The following is a 17,243-nucleotide window of genomic DNA, read 5'->3' as shown; positions in this document are numbered from 1 at the left end:
GTTGCTAACACAGCTGTACTTTCAACCGTTGCGCCCTTTAATCGTTTTGGACCACCTCGCTCTCTGTAGTGAAATCTGATTGGCCAGCTGTTTGTTGACATCCAATCACACCACGCAGCTGCCTAAGCAATAGGCTGACTGTTTTCAACGGCATCGGACGAGGGGCTGAGCGTTCCCGGTGAATACAGCTGGTTTGAAATTTTTCCCCCGGTGTCTGCTTCCTCTACAGCCGCTGCTCACTCCGCTCAGGCATGGAAAAAGTCGTCATTGTAACGGGTGCCAACAGGTAAGTCCGCTAAAACTGTTTTATAATGGTTCATACGGGTGCTGTTAGCTAGAAGATGCTGTTCTGGACTTCTACTCTTCATTTTAAACAATGAGTTTCAAAAAACATGTTGGACTTGTTCAAGTGTAACCTGTTTTCGGAACCGTAATGGAGGTTATTGCTATAGTTAGTTACACTACGAAGTACCACCTATGAACTGTATCAGTGCGTGTTAGTAAAAGACATACTGTAGGTTCATACAGCGAGAGATTAAAGGCCTCTAAATCTTTCATAAGCTGTCTTTCTTACTCTGTAATAATGTTTCACTAGCACATATATTCAAATGTAATGTATGTGTGTCACAAGTTCAAACAAAAAAAGAATGTCGTACTCATGAATATGCATTGATTCATGGGTCATTACATCTTTCGGCAAATTGATGCGTTCTCATGAACTTGGAATGTCATATTGAATACAGTGGCTGACCACTATGAAGCGGCCTCGTAGGAATTTGCATGCCGTGAAGGGAAATTTCAATTTGTGTCTGTACCTTCAGACTTAAGATGTAAGAGATGATACATATGTTTTATCATCTGCAAAGGGGTCTTCCTAACCAAAGAAGCAGAGACATGAAGGAAACAAACAAGGCGACCAGCATCTGACAAAAACATCATCCTCACCTGAAGCCTCATCTCCTGAACTGAAGTCAGGGCTCTTAAACACGGAAACATGTGTAAACATGCTCATTTATTCCCAATATTGTCACAGTTTCTTATTGTCAGCCGATCGGACATGCGACTATCCTGTCCCCAGAAATCGCCAATGTTAACCTCAAGTCTCCTAAAAAATCACACTTTTCCTCTGATAACCAATTTGATTACATTCTCACTTGATATGATAGATTATTTACCAAGTGTCCAAGTCCAACACTAACGCCAGCTAACAACAGCTAACAGAGTCTAACAGCAGCTAACGTCAGCAAAAACTCATCTCTTACTGACAGAAAGGTCAGTATATCCTCAACCACACACCTCAGTATCACTGTCATCAGACAGAAGTGACCTTCACTGACTTATCGACTCCTATCAAACTCCTTTTACAAACTTTGACACCCTCCTCCTGAGTAAATGGATGTGGAAACCCAGCACAGCACCACGGCTGTGGTGAACAGCGGACTGACAGCCTACACCCAATACAAATGAACGTGGGCCAGTGTTGTTTTTCCCACAGCCGCCACTGTATCTAGGATTATGCACTTAAATTGGAATTGGCAGCAAAACAGAACTCAGTTGACGGCAGTCTACTGGCATCTAGCAGTGAGATTTTACACACTGTAACTTTAAAGTACAAATAACATTATATTAAAATGCTTAAAAGGCAAACATTTTGAAAATGTAAAAAAAGATACATTTCCAAGGTAGAAATCGGCTTATCTATATCATTTTGCCCATGAACTGCACCTGTCAAAAGTTGGATACAGGCGTTTTTCTTTGTAGTAACCACATCTCTCAACTTTGTCCACCATGAAACTATTTCAAAGCTTTCATAACCTGGTCGTCACCTTCAGATGTTTCCAGCAGTCTTGTAAAGGTCTTCCCCATACACTCAGCACTTGCTAGCCTCCTTTGTTTCACTCTGCATCTCACCTCACCCTTAACCATCTCAGTTGGGTTTAGGTTGGATGATAGTCGAGGACAGCTTATCTGATGCATTACTTCCTTCAAGCATCCCTCACAAAGTCTGGAGGTGTGTTTTTGGTCCTTTGCCCTGTTGGGAAAACAGAACCTTAAACTGCAATAGGATGGTGTGTTGCGATAGGAACTCATGTGCCCAAAGTTCGTAGTCTAATTCTTGTTAGTTTCTTTTGTCTCATAGCCAAACCAGTTTTCTTCATATTGGTCTTCCTCAGTAGTGGTTTCTTTACAGTATTCTGACTTCTTCGATCCATGTGGATGCTCTTCCAAACAGTTGTTGTTTAGTTGTATATGTTACTTATATGGGTTCTAAAAGCGAATCCCGGTGGCTATAATTCTTTCGATGACGTCCAGATTCTCCATACTGGTTGACTGCACGTAAGGAAACTGTCAAAATCATCCCACATTTGCTTGCTTACAACTGTAATTGTATAGTATTGATGTCTAAAGTATTCTTATGCAATTTCTAGACTTTATTTATAAAGGGAAACCTTTAGGATAACATCATTCAGCATTAGAGTCTAAAGCTCAAGAATAGATTACTAGTGGAAATAAGTCTGCTTCCCAAACTATTTGTAACAGATCTCTGTGAGACTAGCTGTTTCTCCAGGTTTACAGCTTTATGTTAAGATATATTAACTGCTTCCTATAACCCTTTACTTAACATACAGCTCTAAAAGAGACAAAACAGAACACTTGTATATGTTCCTTTTTTTCCCCCTCACGTTCCACACACTAGTTAACTTATCCACTAAATATCACTTCGGAAACAAAGACCATAATTAACAGTACATGAAAATGGAAGCTTCATGTCACTTGAAAATCCTTTTTCATTATCTCTTCTCCAGTAACGTGACTCCAGACTATGTTTACAGTTTGCTTTACTTCATCTGTGAGGTAATCTCTCAGTTGTTCAGCGAAAGTTTGTTAATACGAGTGCACGGCTGTGTTTGTGTTTGTCTGCCATCTGTCTGCAGCGGCATCGGCTTGGCTTTGTGTGAAAGGCTTCTCACGGAGGACACACAGCTCCGGCTGTGTCTGGCCTGCAGGAACATGCAGCGGGCAGAGGCCGCCCGCAGCGCCCTCCTCACTTCTCACACCGGTGCCCATGTGGACTTACTACAGCTCGACGTGGGCTCTGTGGAGTCAGTGCTCGACGGTGCTAAGGTGGTCAAGTCCAGGTGAGAGATGTTTGATGCTGCGTGCTGACGTCATCACGCTGGTGATTGTTCTCTTTGTGATATGAACTACAAATAAGGAACTGATAGCTTAACCTTTAATATACATCTGTGTGTTTCCAGATACAACAGAATTGACTTTCTCTATCTAAATGCTGGAATTATGCCCAATCCACAAGTGGACATCAGAGCTTTTTTTAAGGGTTTATTTTCCAGGTACATTTCTAAAGCCAGTTTATGATTTCTTTGTTTTGTTTTGTTTTGTTTTGTTTGATATTGGCTTCAAGCTGCATGGCTGTGTCTTTACTGCTCTATAAGAGTGTGCCTTCCCCACTGCAGAAATGTCATCAACATGTTTGCAACAGCAGAGGGTCTCTTGACTCAACAAGACCGCCTCAACTCAGATGGCCTACAGGAAGTTTTTGCCACTAACCTGTTTGGTCATTTTGTCCTGGTACACCACAAACACACACACACACACACGCATGTGCACACACACACATACAGAGCTGTCTTTTAACCTACAGTAGCATAAATAAACTACAGGATACTGACTTTAATGTGCGTATGTGTTTGACACAGAAAGTCAGCTGCAAACTTTGTTGCTGTTTGTGTTGCGCTTAGTTGCATTGCTTAGTGCAGCAATGTAAACAATATGTTTATTTAACCCAGTTTTTGTCTCCCCCAACCAAAAGGCACCCATTAAAGCTTTGAATATCTGTCTTCAGCAGGTTGTTTTGACCAAATTTGCAATGCATTGAGATGGTGCTATGGGATTGGTTAATTTGATATTTGGGCAAACATGCAGTTGAACGGGTGTCTCTAATAAAGTGGCCAATAAGTGTGATGTAGTTTTTAATGTTTTGAACTTGTTCTTTCTTGCAAGTTTTGTTCCTGATGTTTGAATTATTATAAATTATTATTATTTAATTAGCATAATAAATGTGTCATTGAGGTTGTAGGATCACCATGTAGTAGTGAAGCATCCATCATAGATTGCTGAAAATAAAATAATAATTTTAAAGATAAAATATCTTTTGCTTTTTTTTTCTCTTACAAAATTCTACAAAATGAATATTTGATTTGGCTAACACAGTGAATTATTAATGCCTGCCTCAGGTTGATCCATATATTCTTATGCTGGCCTGCTTAAATCAGTGATTCATGCACCCCTCCTACATCACTCCTTACTGTGCAGTTTCACTATGGACCTGATATAATTCTCTCCTGGTTTTCCAGATCCGGGAGCTGGAGCCTCTGCTGTGTCAGACAGGTCATACGTCCAGGGTAGTGTGGACCTCTTCGAGTAATGCCCGCCGGTCTGCCTTCAGCATTGATGACATTCAGCACAGAAAAGGGACGGAGCCCTACAGCTCCTCCAAATACGCTTCAGACATGCTCAGCGTGGCTCTTAACAGGCGCATGAACGGCCAGGTTTGTCTGTCACGTACTGTGATGTCAGTGCGGTAACTGTCACTGCAAGCTTTGTAAAACTCTTATGAGGTCACTGTGATTTTTAAATTCTTTCTGTCTTGTGACAGGGTCTGTTCTCGTCAGTAGTCTGCCCAGGACTGGTGATGACTAATTTGACCTATGGTATCCTCCCCTCCTCCTTCTGGACTCTAATCATGCCCATCATGTGGTTGGTAAGTGGTAACTTATTTTATTTTTATCTTTTAACGTGATCGCAGTTACGTATGAAGAGTCTCATGTTCATGTATTTTCTAATTGTGCAAAACAGATTAGGATCTTCACCAACACTTTCACCCTTACACCGTACAATGGAGCAGAGGCACTGGTATATCCATTTGAAAATTATTACAATCATTTGAATATTTGCACTGTAAAGGCTCTGTGAACCCAGATTCATGGCCTGGTGTTTCTGCTCACAGCACTGGCTGTTTCTGCAAAAGCCAGAATCTCTGGATCCCAGAGCAAAGTATCACAGTTTAACATCAGGGCTTGGGACAAACTACACCGAGCCTCGACAGGTGAGTAACGAGAGCCCTGTATTCCACAGAGAAAGTGCTCAGGCCTGTGTTACAGAGCGTTTTTTAGAGTAGCAGATGGTATTTGTATGATGTGTTGCTTTTACACTTAACTTAATTCAGGTTTTCTCTGCTTTGTGTTCACGTTTCAGATGGACATTGATGGTGAAACGGCTGACGTCCTCTTTTCAAAACTTCTCGAACTTGAGAAAGGGGTCAGAAGGAAACTGTGTGAGAGAAATGCTGACAATGAAGCTCATCAGCGGTACCTCAATGAGATAGAGTAAAAGTGATTCTTTTGTACCGGAAGGTTTTGCTCTCTTGAAATGGATCCTGTGAAATCTGAACCAGTGTCACTGCTCGTATTCATCCCATCCTTCCCAGGTGGACCACTGAATAGATGGTGAAATGATCACGCTTGTTCTACCTCAGCCAAGGTCAAAGCTTTGGTTTATATAAGTGATTATGTCAACTCTGACTACTTCTGAGGGGACCCCATAGGGACATTTTCCCTGAGTCAAAATGTTAAAGAAAGATCTGTCTCAACATCTAATGGGTTCTTTCTTTGATCAAGCTGCACCTCTCCACCAGGTTAGACAAAGCTTAGCTTGGATGTTTTTATGTAATTAAACAAATCAGTCATGAAGGAAATGCAACTTTTCCTTTCTTTTTTTAAAGTCCACCGATATTCACTCAGTCCTCTGTTAACACTGCTGTAAAGACTTTCCAATCATACCATGAACTTGAACCACATCACACTGAGAGGTCTAATTTAAATAACTGTGTGGGCAGGAAGGGCCTTTTTGATAACCTACTTTGAGCTCTCTACAAACCTCCTCACATTACTCACATTGTTTCATATTTCAACATGTTAATAATAGAAACACGCTTTGCATTTCTTGAAACTTTGTTAAAATAATGAAGAGACTTTACGTTTCATGAGCTGAGCCTGTCACGGTTTTTAAACAAACAGTGGAAGTTCATTGAGGGTCAACAAGTTCGCGTGAGATCAGTAACAAGAAAGCGCTTTCCTGTTGTAAAGTGGACCCTGCTGTGTTTTCACCTGATAGCTGCATCATGTTTCCTGCCCCACAAAGTTAATTAGCTCTTTGTTAATGCCCTGGCTTCTTGAGGCCACTGACTAACCACCAGCTCTGTGTGATCTGGAGATCATTTCCATACAAATAATAAATTATGCAGGATTGTCGAGTAAATAAATGGAAAAACTTATAGTTTGCAATAGGACGAATAAGTGTGCAAGTAAATAAATCAGCTGCTTTAGACCAGTATCAGCATTTTTTTTTGCTTAGTTATTTCATTTATCCACAGCATCACACCCCACTGTTAGATTTTGTTATCTTTCAGCCACCTCAGATATCGACTCTTGCATTTACTAAACTAAAAAGAAAAAGTCAATCCAACAATTCATATACAAAATACAACCAAGTATATTTTTCTTTGTTAGGCGACTAGTAGGAAAGGATGTTTAGGCCTGTCCATTATCCAATGATTTTTCTCTTTTTTTTCCATTTTTATTTGTAAAAAATTTATATGTGTAAATTTTATAAAGTACACATATAAGGAGTCCAAAATCTAAAAAAATGTTCAAATAACTAAATCTTCTGTGTCAGTTTTGGTAATGAATAGACTTTCAAATTTCAAATGACCTGAAGAATACAACAGTACCTCTTTTTTAACAATTGTGCATATAGGTAAAACGTTACATATTAAATATATTACACATTCATAAAGTGGTGTGACATATTAAATGCCACACCACTACTATGTGCTACTATGTAATGGGGTCATTCCAAATATTAACTTTCAGCTAATTTAGCCTCTTATGTACATGTGTGTTTGCACATGTTTCAATGAATTGCTGTACCTATTTTCCCCAACTGGTTAAAGCTGATGGCTGAGCCTGGTTCTTCCTGTTAAAATGGAGTTTTTCCTTCCCACTGTCGCCAAGTGCTTGCTCATAGGCGGTGGTCTGATTATTGGGGTTTTCTCTATATTGTTGTTGGGTCTTCTTACAATATAAAGAACATTGAGTCAACCATTCCTGTGATTAAATAAATGAATTGAATTTTCCAAGTAAAATATTAAGAAATGATGGATGTAAATTCAAATAAAATTTCATTTGCTAATAATAGCACGGCTTGAAAAAAGTTATTACTGCGTCACACAGGTGCACTTCTGTACACTGTCATATTTGTCAGACACGATGCAGAGTGGTGACTTGGTTCAAGTATCGATATATTTTGGTGACTTTATTTTTTATCCTTCATCGTATATCCCTCTGAAGTTTTGCCTTAAGTAAAGCTGCGCTGACCATGTGCGATGCATGTCTCCTTTTGGTTTCAAGCTCTTCTTGTGAATTACAGGAAAGTAGTGAAAGTAGTGTGGTAAGCAAATTTTTTCGTTTTTTCACATCATCATGCCTTGAACATTTCAGAGACAAAGCACAGCTTTACAGTTATGCAGAAATGTCCCTCTAAAACTATATTTATCTGGAAACCTATTAAATGTTTAATGGAGAATCTGCAGACTGTAAGTGTAAATCCAGTGGCACACTGTACCAGTTTTCTCTGTTATTACAACAATGAAATGGCAGAAAGCCGACTCTATTCATCTGGACAGCTTCACTTCGAGACTGCAGAAGGATAAAATACAAAAATTGAAAACCTAAATCCAGGTGAACACAGACAACTTCCTGTCCATTTGAGACACTCCAGGACAAACCTCAGCCCAGTTTAAAAAACAAAAAAAACAACTGGGCCAACATTTAGTGCCTGGAGATATTTCCTCGATATTTTTGTTCAACCCGTGTGACAGCTTTCTCAGTGAACCTAAAGAACTTATTCTGCTGAATATGTTTTTCAGCATGCCCCTGTTGGCCCTAACCACACCACCATTTTATTATTATTATTTATAAACTGGCAAATCCCACTTAATCTGATGATGTGCCTGTCAGTAGCATCAGGATGAGTTGCAGCTGCACATACAGATGTATCCAGGTTTAAGTGGGCGCAGTTTAGGCTCTGTGTTTAGTCTGCATGAAGTCTGCAGTTATAAAGTTACTTTATAGTACCTGTAACTTCTATTCTCAGCAGCAGCGTACAGCAGCACTCAGAAAGCGCAACAAAACTCTGACAGCTCCCCTTGCATGTGACACCGTCTCAGAAATGCAAACCCGGATTACTCGCGGAGGACATGAGCGTAGCGTTACGTAATGTAAATAAAAACATTGCAGCCGACGCGTGCACACATTGGTGTGCGCTGCACGATGTCCCGGATGATGCTCGCACCGGAAGAGAAGGGGCAGCTCTCCCAGCCATCTTGTGGCAGCATCCAGCGAACTGGTCGCATCAAGCCTCGTAGAATCGGAGGTGAATCCCGTTGAAGGGGCGCCATCATGCCCGGACAACTGCAAGAAGGCTTCGGCTGTGTCGTGACCAACCGGTTCGACCAGTTATTGGACGATGAGTCCGACCCTTTCGAGATCCTGAAGGCTGCCGAAAACAAGAAGAAGGAGGGGGCCGCCGCTGCTTCCACCAAGACCGCGGCTCAAGCCGCTAAGCAGCCGAAGAAGGAGTCACAGAAGGACAGAAAGAACCCTCTGCTGGACAAAAAGGAGGAGACCCAGGCGCCAGTCCCCCTGAAGAAAGAAGGTAATGAAAAAGAAAGGAAGGGAAACAATGCACCTGCTTCTCTCGCTAATGAGCGATGCATGTTTATTTTTGCTTTTCGTAGCAACTGTCATGTGCAGCTCCCGTTAGCCACGTTAGCTCGACTCGGCTGAGCGAGTACACAGCGTGAGGTCAATATGGACCCTGTGCTGCTGTTATTAGAGGACAGACTAAAAATAAAGCCTCGCAGACGGAACGTAGCTGGACTTGAACACGTACCGAACCAGAGCGGGTTAAAGCCAGCAGCGAGGTGCAGACTGGCGAGCCTGTGTTGCAGAAATGGTTTCTGCTAGCGTTTGACAGAAAGGTGCAGTGTTGGGTTTCTGTGTGGAGGATACAGCTCTCTTAGCAGCTTCTGACTTTGCAAAGCAAATGTGGGGAGAAAGGAAAAGGCATCACCTGTGCTGGGAAGACTAGACAGCGCTGCTCTTGTTATTATCCCTAACTAATCTTATTAGAGTGTATTGGTCTTAATTGAATTCATCCAAAGCAAGTAAATAGAGCCATCTTCAATGCAGTTACATGAAGTTCTCATTGTGTGTACTGCTGAAAGGAGATGATGGGAGACCACACATCAGGTGATGCATTTGTTGTTTTCTCGTTTTGTTTAGCATTTCCCTACACACACACACACACACACACACACACACGGTCTAAAATCTAAACAACACAGCTGAGCATAAATTCAGCTTGTGCTCCTTTGATTTGCAGGTATCAGGCGGGTGGGAAGAAGAGCAGACCAGCAGGGCCAGTCTGGTTCCCAGCACCAGGGCGCGCAGGGCGAAGGGCGACCTGGAGACAAGAGGCCGGACCGAAGACCACCCCGCGAGCGCCGCTTTGAGAAACCTGCTGAGGACAAACCCGAGGGGGCCGGAGAGTTTACTGTGGAAAAGTGAGCAGCAATGATGAGAGAGATGGAGGGCTTATTTAAAACATGCCGGCTGGTGCAGACGTGGGCACATTGACAAGACATGTGCAGGGTTTGAGAGCTTGCAACTGTTGTTGATGGAGTGCATGTTTTTCTTAACATCACGTTCATCCGTGTGTTTTAAATTGTATCTGTTTCTGTGCACCAGGCCTTCTGGAGACAGGCCCCCGAGAGGGCGTGGTGGCGGCCGGGGCGGGCGCGGTGGAAGAGGGCGGGGCATGGGCCGAGGCGACGGCTTTGACTCCCGTGGCAAACGAGACTTCGACAGACACAGCAGCAATGACAAATCGTAAGTATGCGCTGAGCTGAGGTCATGAGTAGAAATCGCCTACCAGTGCATTAAAGCTATTTTGCTTTATATTATTTTCCTATTTTGTCATGTAAATACTGTTACAATAGATGTTTATACTAAATATGCGTACGGTTTCTAAAAATGAGATCTGCAATCTCTGAGCTCAAAGATAAATAAACAAGCGCTTATTTTTTCCAGTCTTTGCTATGTATGATGTCAGAAACATGGGATGTGTCAGGCACACTGCTGTTCACTCCTTCTGTTTATGAGGGGCAGCCAATCAGAAGAAAGCTAGTTTAAAAGGGGGAGGGGCTAAAATATAGTTTTGATTGGATAATCAACTGAAGGGCTTTACCAAGGCCCCGTATAAGATTACAAAAAGAGATTATTTTGATCTGTAAATCATGCAAAGCTGCTCTACTAGAAACCTAGACCCAGCAGCTCCTGACTATATGGATTCTGTGAGAGTCCAGGGGGAACAGCATCTCAAGAAAGTGGTTCTTTATGTTGTCTCAGGCTGTAATCAGCACTTCCCTTAATGAGAAGAGCCCCTCACTGTGGTCCGAGAGAATTTAAGAGAACTCATACACCGTTGGCCGTCTTCCCTTTCTGTTTTCGCTGCAGCAATCCGAAGAGCGAGGAGAAGCGTGGCGGAAGCGGCTCGCACAACTGGGGCAACGTGAAGGACGAAGTGAGGTGAGTTTCCCCAAACAGACACATGGCCTGTTTGTTGGAGCGCCGCTGTCAGCAGGCGCATGTGATATTTTTACAGACTGTGTGCACTCGCTCTCTTTTGAAGTGCTTCTGGTTTTGTCATATCACAGGATGCTGCAGTTTAAGGATGTGTTGGGATGTTTCTCTGTTTGCTTTAAGCTTGGAGTGTCGCTGTTTCCTTTGTAAAGAGGCTCAGACAGTTAATGTTTCAGCTAGAGGAAGCTTACCATTACTGATACAGAGGTTGTGCATCTTTGTTCCCAGTGAGGCTGAACAAACTGCTCCCCCTGAGACGACCCCAGAGGGCGAGGAAAACGCACCTGCTGGCTCCGAGAACAAGTGAGAATCCTGTGTCCTTGTGTTGGATGGATGTTGGATGTTTGGATGGAAAAGGATCCCCGTGTGCTAAGTTATTAAGTTGTCACATTGCGTTTCCGTTAGCGTTTGCACTGCTGTTGTGACGCAACAAGGGCGATTTTGTTAAACGCTGCCTCTGACCTTTTGGCCTCAGGATTAGAGGGCATGTATAGAGGTAAGAGGATTGGCGAGTTCCCACAGTGTTGTGTGTTCCTGGCATTGCAGAGAGAACGAGGTCGAAGAGGTGAAAAATGAAGGCCCCAAAGAGATGACCCTGGACGAGTGGAAGGCCATGCAGGACAAGGAGCGCACCAAGGTGGAGTTCAACATCCGCAAGCCCAACGAGGGAGCCGACAGCCAGTGGAAGAAAGGATATGTGCTGCACAAGTCCAAGAGCGAAGACGTGAGTGTGGTGTGCTGAAAGCTTTTCTCGCCCGCAGCTTAGACCTTTAAGTTTTAGTCCTTTGGCTCCCTGAAAAAGACCTTTGCCATCTACACTTGGGATGTTCCTGGGGACTAATTTACAAGTCAAAAACTATTGCGCATATATTTAAAAGCCATTGGAAACTGTTAATCAGTTTATATAATAACTGGAACATATTGCTTTTCTGCATGTTGAAACAATCATTAAGTTATTACAAAGTAAAGAGACTTTTTTTTGTCTGCAAACCCCATTATGTAGACTGTTTTCCCTTGGTTTTTACTGGTGCTTGATAGGATGTAATGCCCTAGTACTGTCAGTTTGGGCGGTGATGCAGGTACAAGCTCTTTGCCAACAGTCTTTAACCACCGTGCATCACCAGCAGTAAAGCCGATGAGATGTGGTGAGATTGTACAAACGAGAAACGTGAAAAGCCAAAGACGGCTGCTATAAGAAAGTCTCGTGTGGAGCTTCAGCTAGTTAGTTTGGATGTGTCACAAAGTTGCTTTTCTGAAATGTGTAGCATTGCACACACACATTATTCGATTAGCTTGGCAAGTGCAGCCTTCATTACATGCAGGTTGATGTCCACATGCATGTGCAAAGTGTGGTTACGTGGTGCTCTGACGCCACCTACATAAAACAGGTTATTTTCTCCATCAGAGTCATGCACAATCATCCTGGCTGTCATTTGTCTTACTTTCCACCATGCTTGGTTACATTTTCTGCCGCACAAAGAGACAGGGCTGCTGCCATCTGTTGAGGCTAGAGTTGTACATCAATACATTCTGAACAGTCATTCGGTAATTGACTGTTCTGCATCAGATCTAGTCAGGCTCAGGCAGCTTAGACTTGCACGCTGATGATTTTAAGTTTATTGTGATTATTCCAGTTGTTTACTTTGATGTGTGTGTGTGTGTGTGTGTGTGTGTGTGTGTGTGTGTGAGAGAGACAGAAATCTGGCTGTAGACACTGTGGGCTGACAGGTCACAGCTGATATAGATATTTAGATTCGTCTTCCTTAACCATGTTTAAAGTGGACAGCATGTATCCTTGTATTCCGTTAGTAACTGCATTTAAATAGGCAATAGTGACAGGCTTGCTGTGATGTGTGTGGTTAGTGTCAGGTAAACATGCTCAGGCTGTTTGGTTGGTGGTCACTCTGCTGTCTAAAAATAACTCTGTGGTTTGTTCAATTTCCAGAGACCTGTTGGGGCTTTGATCGACACCGCAGAGACAGAACCAGAATCGCACAATCTCTACCACAAGGTACCTGCATTACTCACACTTGTTTTTTCATTCACTCAGCCCATAAAAATGTTCAGTGTTAGCTGCGACTCAGTGGCGATACCTTTTTAAAATACTGAGAAGACATTAAAGCTGAAGGCAGGGTAAGAAGCAGAGCTCACTGATGGAACGCTGCATTTCTGATCCAAGCACAGTTGACATCTAGCGTGATGGCCATCTACGGTTCTTTATCAGCAGGCCGCCGCTGACGAGTCCAGTGACCACCATTTCCGCAAACCAGCCAACGACATCACATCTCAGCTGGAGATCAACTTCGGAGACCTTGGCCGCCCCGGTCGCGGGCGTGGGGGCGCACGTGGTGGGAGGGGAGGCCGCGGCGGGGGAGGCAGCAGGACGGCACGCGGGGGAGGACGTTCCGAAAAGGTAATGGCAAAAAAACAAAGCTGCCATCACTGCCGACAACAAAGGTTTAGTGTCCTGCACAAAAGAGTTGGCTCTCTGACTGAACCGGCTGTAAAATCACTGAGTTGGAAAAACCTGCTGTGGATCACTAAGACCCTGTAATAACAGAGCACTGAACACATGCTTCACCACGCAAAACTCAGTTACTGACCTCATGTCAGTCAGGCAGGGGAATTGTCCTAATACTGGTATCTAAATTTGAATAAAGCACCTGCTTTTTCTTTTCTTTTTTTTCATTGTCAATAAATGTGACATTCATATTAATAATGGGTTTCAGGGGAATGTTAGTCAGTCTAAGACATTTTTTGGCAAAGCTACGCCCGGTCTGTATCGCAAAGTGTGTGTATGTGTACATCCAAGTATACGCTATAGTTGTTAGAACTTCATTTAATGTCCATGTATTTACTAGCTTAGTAAAGGCAATAAGTCAGTGTAATCCTATTTGACACATCTATACCGTTTCTTGTTTGTTTTTGACTATTTGAGCAGAAATGTGGATTATGCTTGAATTAATTAATAAAACTGGTTAAAAGTTGAAAAAAGAAATTATGCTATGGATAAAATGTCTTAGAGGAGTTCCAAATATTTTCCTCTATGCAGACAAAATCCTAAATATACATGTTTATAATATGTACAAATCCAGGTACAGTCCCAGCAGAAGTGTCAAAAGTAAGCTTTAAGACACTAACAAGCTCCCTGTAACTGAAGGGAGCTACAGAGGTGACTGATGGATTCAGCACTACAGCTGACCGCATATAAAGACAATTTACATACACTCCATTGATAGGAGCACTGCCTCCTTCACTTTACACCTACGTCAGCTGCTCATCCATAGAAACACATGTTGTGAAGGTCCCAGCACACGGTTATTGAGTCTGCAGGACATTGCTGACTTTTTATACACCATGTGCCTCAGTTATCACCAAGCCACAGCCTAAAACGCCAGAATTCGTAGATTAAATGATGTAGCTACTCCACCCAACCTGTCTCTGGGTTGGGTTGTTCCAATTTTAAAACCTAAAATTTTGCATTATGCGAGTTGAGTTCTTTTTGCTGTTGTTTAGTTTGATTGAGAGATAATACGCTCTGTTGTTTTTCCAGCTGACACTTATAAACTTGATAGATTCACACACACCAGATCAGCATCCTTGGACTTTTGATTGTTAACCGTACAATAGGCCGTTTTACCCGTCAGCTAACTGCACTAAAATACTCAAAAAGGCCTGAGCTCTACAGACACACAGTGATACAGTTCAGTGACTTCAATTAATAGAGGTGAAGCCTCCCAGGTATAATAGTAGCCACAGACACCTGTGTAGGCATCTGCCTGTCACTCAAAGTGGCCCTAAAACTGCATTATTTATGAGTATTTAAACAGCTTAAATGGGTGTGTTATAGAAGGAGTAATGATGGGGGTTATTGGTTACAGAGATGAAACTCTTTTTGTAGCAGGCTGTAAATGCTTTTCTTCAGTGAAGTTCTGCATTTTAACATGCGCGTATAGGGATTGACTCACTTTTGGAGCCAGCCTCAAGTGGCCATTGGAGGAACTGCATGTAAACCAGCTTCATTTCAAGCCGTCCTAACGTTGTCCTGGTTCTTGTCTGCTTGTTCCCACCAGGCTAGTGGAGTGTCAGTCCCCAATGTGGATGATCCTGAGGCCTTCCCAGCCCTGGCCTAAAAAGGCTCCCTCTTTCACCACCAGCCCACCCATCAGCCCTTCCGGGCCCCCCCCTCTACGAGGCTTGCATGCTTACCACATCTTCAAGTATATAAGAAAAACAGAGAGAAAAAAAATTAAATGACACAAAAAGACTGTCATCCCATACCACTCACACCACCCAAGGACTTAAATTTTACCTGTTTTAAAGGAGACTAAAAGACAAAAAAAAAGGCAGAAAAGGACCTCTTGTTACACTGAAGTTTTGTATTTAGGAACATGAAAGCAGGGATGTTTTCATACTTTTTTTTCTTTCTTTTTTTTCCCCAGAGATTACGCATACTTCATTGATATTTTTTGTGCTGCTTGAATTTATGCATTTCTGCAATTAGATTGAAGTGTGTGTATTCCTCTCCTCCCCGTAATGACTTCAGCTCAGTATTATGGGGTCATCTTTAGAAAAGGCTTTGTACTGGAGTGTATTTTTTGGCCCTCCCAGTAATACACGCTGATGTGGTAGCACTACACTACATTAGAACCTTGTACTTGTACTAGATGTCTGAAGTACGGCTTAACATGCATTTAAAGTGTAATTACTTGGATCCTGACTATCCATCCCTTTGTGAGGCACAAGTTGAGGATGGGTAACCAGGTTAAATGTGACTTCTACTAAAGCTTGGTATTTTTCTGCTTGTCGTGCAGTGAAAGTTGATGCCTCTTCTCATTGTTTTTTGTTTTGTTTTGATAGTTTGCCTCTTTTTTTGGTGGACCAGTGGTTAGTAGTGTTTCACATCCCCTGATCCAGAAGTGCTACCCACTTTTATTTCTTTTCTTTTTTTAAGGGTGTACCGGGGCCCAATGTATCTTTAGGCTGGTCCTCTTAGGTCATACAGGCTATACAACTTGTAATTTCAGGACCACTAAGCAAATATTGTTTTGTTTTTGTTTTTTTGGTAAGGATATGCGTACGGGCGTGTGTTTGTGTGAGTGTGTGTTGTTTGCAGCAAAGCGTGAGAGCGTGCGTGTGATTTTTGACAGCTAGTTGCTTAGGATTTAAGCATTTTCTCTGCTGAACTTGCCGTTCTCAAACAGGAGAGTGCAAGTTGTCGCCTGAAGTAGTTCTTAATGTCTTTTATGAAGTGATTGTTGAAATGTAGGTGAGAATGATAGCGTAGCTAGACCATGAACATATCTCGCTCTTTTAGAGTATCTGTACTGTCTTTCAGATCTCAAAGCACTTGGTTTTATTAGCACCAATTCCTCTGAAGATTGTTTTTCTTCCCTTTTACTTTAAACCATATTTGATGTTTTATTTTGTTTTTGTTGTTTTGTTTTGGGGGTTTTTTGTAATCTTATTTTTATTTTAATCTGTGAACAAGCATCGATGCATAATTTGTCTGAAAGAAATGTCAGCGGTCATTGTGGAACAAGCTACAGAATGTAAAATGTGAGTTAAAGGTGCTCTCAGCTGCCTGTCTCAGCATTTTCCAGCAAGCATTTTAGTTTTTTTTTTTCTTTTAATAAAAGCAGGTATGTTTCATGTGTGGGTTGGGGTGGGTGCGGGCTGGGGTGGGGGTGGGGGTGTCACACCGAAGACCTGATGGAGTGAATTTTTAAAGCTTTACTTGTCATGCTCTGCAAAGACTTGCTGGCGACGCGCTGATACAACAGGCTGGAGCAGTTTTCCTCGTAGGACCGTTTGAGCCACATGACATTAAAACTTTCTCTGCAAACATCCCTGTTCTAATAAAAATGCTTTAGAGGTGTTACGTCTGCTCTGTCAGTGGCTCCTTTAAATGCATTCACAGATGTGCCGTTTTCGGTAGTTTATTTAGTGCCAGTTCCTCATTTAGAGAAACTGGCACTAGAGTGAAAGAAACAGGGTGTTGTTTTTATGGGAATTTAAACTGTTGTAAATGACTTGCTAGCCTGTAATCTGTCAGACATATCTGTCATGGATAATATGGAGTCATTTTGAGCTGGAAATAACACTCCTTAAGGTAGAAGCTGAAATCAGTTTTTGGCAAAGTGACTGTTGTATATATCCTTCATTTATCCGGCTAAAACATTTCATTACTGTTAAAAATGCCTTTTAAAAAAGAGATCAGGCCAAAGAGGGCAGCAACATTGTAACAAATGGATATTATAGATGTTATAGAGATACTTTTAAGGGACCAAAAAGGATAAGAATGCAACGCAGTCATAAAGATACTTGCAAAACAGGTAATTATCTTATATATAACCCCTTCATAAATCCTATTCACTACAGTCTGTTTACCATTTAAAGTAAATATATTAGATCTCAAACATACATAAATTCTGGAAATTACTTCATGGCACAAAACCT

At 42.1% G+C, this 17,243-nt stretch overlaps 2 protein-coding genes across 4 annotated transcripts; both read left to right on the top strand.

Moving 5' to 3' along the window:
* Window positions 1-146: 146 nt before the first annotated feature.
* LOC134616729 (3-keto-steroid reductase/17-beta-hydroxysteroid dehydrogenase 7-like) lies at window positions 147-7,234 on the top strand. Of its 2 annotated transcripts, none has more exons than XM_063461703.1 (9): window positions 147-286; window positions 2,937-3,140; window positions 3,261-3,353; window positions 3,477-3,591; window positions 4,377-4,571; window positions 4,679-4,783; window positions 4,879-4,935; window positions 5,030-5,128; window positions 5,278-7,234. In XM_063461703.1, the coding sequence occupies exons 1-9, from the start codon at window positions 252-254 to the stop codon at window positions 5,410-5,412; spliced, it is 1,038 nt and encodes a 345-aa protein (XP_063317773.1). In that variant the 5' UTR covers window positions 147-251; the 3' UTR covers window positions 5,413-7,234. The 2 variants fall into 2 exon arrangements, with proteins under 2 accessions (XP_063317773.1, XP_063317774.1); XM_063461704.1 differs by lacking the exon at window positions 147-286 and adding an exon at window positions 884-998.
* A 1,188-nt stretch (window positions 7,235-8,422) lies between these two features.
* On the top strand, window positions 8,423-16,665 carry LOC134616851 (SERPINE1 mRNA-binding protein 1-like). 2 transcript variants are annotated; one of them, XM_063461893.1, is made up of 9 exons: window positions 8,423-8,796; window positions 9,526-9,706; window positions 9,891-10,031; window positions 10,659-10,730; window positions 11,013-11,087; window positions 11,331-11,508; window positions 12,730-12,795; window positions 13,012-13,197; window positions 14,858-16,665. In XM_063461893.1, the coding sequence occupies exons 1-9, from the start codon at window positions 8,541-8,543 to the stop codon at window positions 14,915-14,917; spliced, it is 1,215 nt and encodes a 404-aa protein (XP_063317963.1). In that variant the 5' UTR covers window positions 8,423-8,540; the 3' UTR covers window positions 14,918-16,665. The 2 variants fall into 2 exon arrangements, with proteins under 2 accessions (XP_063317963.1, XP_063317962.1); XM_063461892.1 differs by having other exon boundaries at window positions 8,425-8,796; window positions 13,009-13,197.
* Window positions 16,666-17,243: the final 578 nt, after the last annotated feature.

This window comes from Pelmatolapia mariae, linkage group LG18 (genome assembly GCF_036321145.2).
Source record: "Pelmatolapia mariae isolate MD_Pm_ZW linkage group LG18, Pm_UMD_F_2, whole genome shotgun sequence".
Taxonomy (NCBI): Eukaryota; Metazoa; Chordata; class Actinopteri; order Cichliformes; family Cichlidae; genus Pelmatolapia; species Pelmatolapia mariae.
The sequence above is the reverse complement of the archived record's forward strand: the minus strand, read 5'-3'. Positions and strand labels throughout refer to the sequence as shown.

What these genes read in the sequence shown, in the direction of transcription:
- LOC134616729 (XM_063461703.1), top strand. Translation starts at nt 252, where the DNA reads ATGGAAAAAGTCGTCATTGTAACGGGTGCCAACAG. An exon ending in TGTTTGGTCATTTTGTCCTG is followed by an intron (nt 3,592 to 4,376) that starts GTACACCACAAA and finishes CTGGTTTTCCAG; the next exon opens with ATCCGGGAGCTGGAGCCTCT. An exon ending in ACAATGGAGCAGAGGCACTG is followed by an intron (nt 4,936 to 5,029) that starts GTATATCCATTT and finishes TTCTGCTCACAG; the next exon opens with CACTGGCTGTTTCTGCAAAA.
- LOC134616851 (XM_063461892.1), top strand. Translation starts at nt 8,541, where the DNA reads ATGCCCGGACAACTGCAAGAAGGCTTCGGCTGTGTCGTGACCAACCGG. An exon ending in CACAGCAGCAATGACAAATC is followed by an intron (nt 10,032 to 10,658) that starts GTAAGTATGCGC and finishes TTTTCGCTGCAG; the next exon opens with CAATCCGAAGAGCGAGGAGA. An exon ending in ACAAGTCCAAGAGCGAAGAC is followed by an intron (nt 11,509 to 12,729) that starts GTGAGTGTGGTG and finishes TTCAATTTCCAG; the next exon opens with AGACCTGTTGGGGCTTTGAT.